The sequence below is a fragment of the Phragmites australis genome, chromosome 18, assembly GCF_958298935.1.
Source record: "Phragmites australis chromosome 18, lpPhrAust1.1, whole genome shotgun sequence".
Lineage (NCBI taxonomy): Eukaryota > Viridiplantae > Streptophyta > Magnoliopsida > Poales > Poaceae > Phragmites > Phragmites australis.
In genome coordinates this window covers 5,158,871-5,161,717 of record NC_084938.1, presented here as the reverse complement: position 1 = coordinate 5,161,717, position 2,847 = coordinate 5,158,871, and the positions used below count along the sequence as shown (strand labels likewise).

General features: G+C 46.7%; 1 protein-coding gene across 1 annotated transcript; it reads left to right on the top strand.

The window, feature by feature from the left end:
- Positions 1-383: 383 nt before the first annotated feature.
- LOC133899066 (putative F-box/LRR-repeat protein 23) lies at positions 384-2,452 on the top strand. The gene is made up of 3 exons (XM_062339981.1): positions 384-538; positions 645-983; positions 1,727-2,452. Exons 1-3 carry the CDS (start codon positions 486-488, stop codon positions 2,229-2,231), a joined length of 897 nt encoding a protein of 298 aa, XP_062195965.1. The 5' UTR covers positions 384-485; the 3' UTR covers positions 2,232-2,452.
- Positions 2,453-2,847: the final 395 nt, after the last annotated feature.

The following is a 2,847-nucleotide window of genomic DNA, read 5'->3' as shown; positions in this document are numbered from 1 at the left end:
TTAGACGTATTTTAATATTTGTTCGACGGTGCTTCTATAACGTATCCATATCTCTATATCTTGAATTTGTACTTGATGTTACCGTATAATATATAGTCACTTAGCTAGTAAGCTGAACAGTGCTTAGGTTTGTGGTACTAGCTACTAGTGGTTTCTGTTTCCAATCTCAATGCTGCACTTTTCTCTGAAAAAGACGAAACCGACAAGCACACGGATATTGATCACCATTTCATCCAGGAGAAGCTTGACCAAAGTCTTGAGAGGTAGTGTTTCCCTAAAGTGTAATTGTGTAAACTTGTAGGGGTGCTGGCAGAAAATAAGAATAATAAGAAACGTAAGAAGGAGTCCTTTATAAATTGGTCCAAAAACTTTCCCCATGCCGATGCCGCCTCTTCAACGCTAGCTTCTCAAATCTGCCCTACTCCATAGATTCGTTTCCGAGAAGACCGATAGCCACACTTTCACCGAGCGTCTGGGGCAGAAGGATGGATCCACAGAGCTCCCCGCCACCGCGATCGCCGGCGTCTCGTCGTCGAAGGTGAGGATCCAACACCAACAGCTACCTCATCGAGTTCTCGTATCCGCCTTACGGTTAACTACTAGTAGCTTAGCACAAACCTTGTTTTCGGCTGTCGCCAAGGAAGAATGGAAGCGGGGACAGACGCCCAGCCTGCGTCGCCGCTGTCGGCCAAGGACTGGTCGGAGCTGCCTCTGGACGCCCTCTCGTCGGTCTTCGCCAAGCTCGGCGCCGTCGAGGTCCTCATGGGCGCGGGCCTCGTGTGCCACTCGTGGCTCGACGCGGCCAAGGTGCCATACCTGTGGCGATCTGTGGACATGTCGCGCCACAAGCTGGTGGAAGAGATGGACGGAGATGTCTTGTGCGCTATGGCGAAGGTGGCCGTGGACCGCTCCGGTGGGCAACTGAAAGTGTTCGTGGGGAAGGGGTTTGTCACTGATGAGCTCCTCAAGTACATAGGGGACAGGTACTCCTATTTAATTTCAGTAGTAGATTAATTTATGTTCAATCCAAATCTGATTTAATTTTTCTGTCTTTCGCCTTCAGAGTAAAGGGCTTCATAATTTTGACGCCTTTGCACGGGTATTTCTATGAAACAATGTGAATCATACACTCTTAGCATGAGACAAAATCAATTGTTGGAGTATTTTCTTCATTGCTTCTATTATAAACAAAAATTACTTGCGATATGATTAGTTTGTTTGATGGAAGTTGAAGAAGAAATAATGTAGATCAATGACAGAAAGAAAACAATGGTCGGAGTGTGTTTAGGCCTTAAATCTATGTCAATTACTAATTGGTCAGTGTAGTTGTAAACTTGTAATGCACTAGCATGCGACAAAATAAAAAAAAATTGGAGTATTTTCTTGATTATCTTGTACTGTACACTCAAATTTACTTTGCTATATGCTTAATTTCTCAGATTCTAAGTTGAAGACAAGATAGATCATTGCCAAAAAGAAAAGCAGAAGTCCGGTCTCTTTCTTAGAGGTAGCTAGTGCAAGAAAGAAAACTTCTTATTAGAGACACACTCTTATTTTTCACTGCGAATATTCTTCGGTGCATCCCGACTTAACAGCAAATTGGTTTTTTTTTTGCGAGTAACAGCAAATTGGTTTTCTTTATCAGCAATACTTTTTATGTATTCCTGTTTTTTTAGATGCTTCCCATTGTATTTTTGGCACCCTTCTAATGTAACCAGGTTCGCAGGTCGCCATCTCTGAAGGGCCTTGGCCTCATATCCTGCAGGGGTGTCTCCAACGAAGGATTCACCGAGTTCATTACAAAGTGCCCTCTGCTACATGACCTGTTGCTTGCGGTGTGTCCAAACATCTGGGGCCGCGACGTCTATGAGGCTACCGGCAAAGCATGCCCGCAGCTGAAGCGTTTCGGTCTGCGCAAAGATTTGTTTGAGTGGTTCCTCATCAACAACACCATGCCGATTGGAGAAGCCCTGGGGATCGCGGCAATGCGCGAGCTGCGAAGCCTCAGGCTCATCGAGACTGAAGTCACCAATGACGAGCTGGTGGCTGTCCTCGACAGCTGCCCTCACCTGGAGCTTCTCTGCCTGCGTCGCTGCTACAGCATCTCGGTTGACGGCACCCTGCGGGAGAAGTGCGCCGGGATAAAGGAGCTGACGTTTGCTGATTTAGTCTTCCATCAAGAGTTTGACCCCACCGACTGCGATCGTGATTTCGATTATGGGTCTGACTGAAATGTGTTGGGTCTGAGAGGATCATCGTATATGTCTGGTATATGCTGGTTATTGTGATGCTTGTGAAGACTATAATGCTACCTTATGACGCACTAAAGCACTTGTTATGCGTTCCATCGGTCTCCTCGGCCTTTGGATTGGCGTCCGTGTGGTGAAGTAATTGATTTGCTTATATTGAATCTTGTCGTACGTTGAACAGTTAAACAATGTCGCCTGGAAAATATGCAAAATTTCAATCGCTTTCTAATCTCCCGGCCGTCCTCTTTGGCATCACCACGGGGCCTGCAAATTAGCACTTGCTATCTGGCCCCCTGGCGCATCCTTCCGACAACCTATAACGGAAGGATACAATTGAGGAGGAAGGACTGCGAAGAGCAAATAGACAGGGAAGAAGCAGGAGAATGGTACTAGAGAGTCGGATTTGGAGGGAGGAGAGCTGACGCCCACTGCGTTGTGTTCATAGATCCTTGATCCCTTCCCTATTCTGCTTCCGTCCATCTCCTTTGTAGTGTTGCTACACTACACTCCCAATTAACTTGCTTAGGGTTGGCCCATACAAACACGGCAGCACTGCTGCACGTAGCCACCAAGTACCTCGAGAGGCTGCCCGCACGAC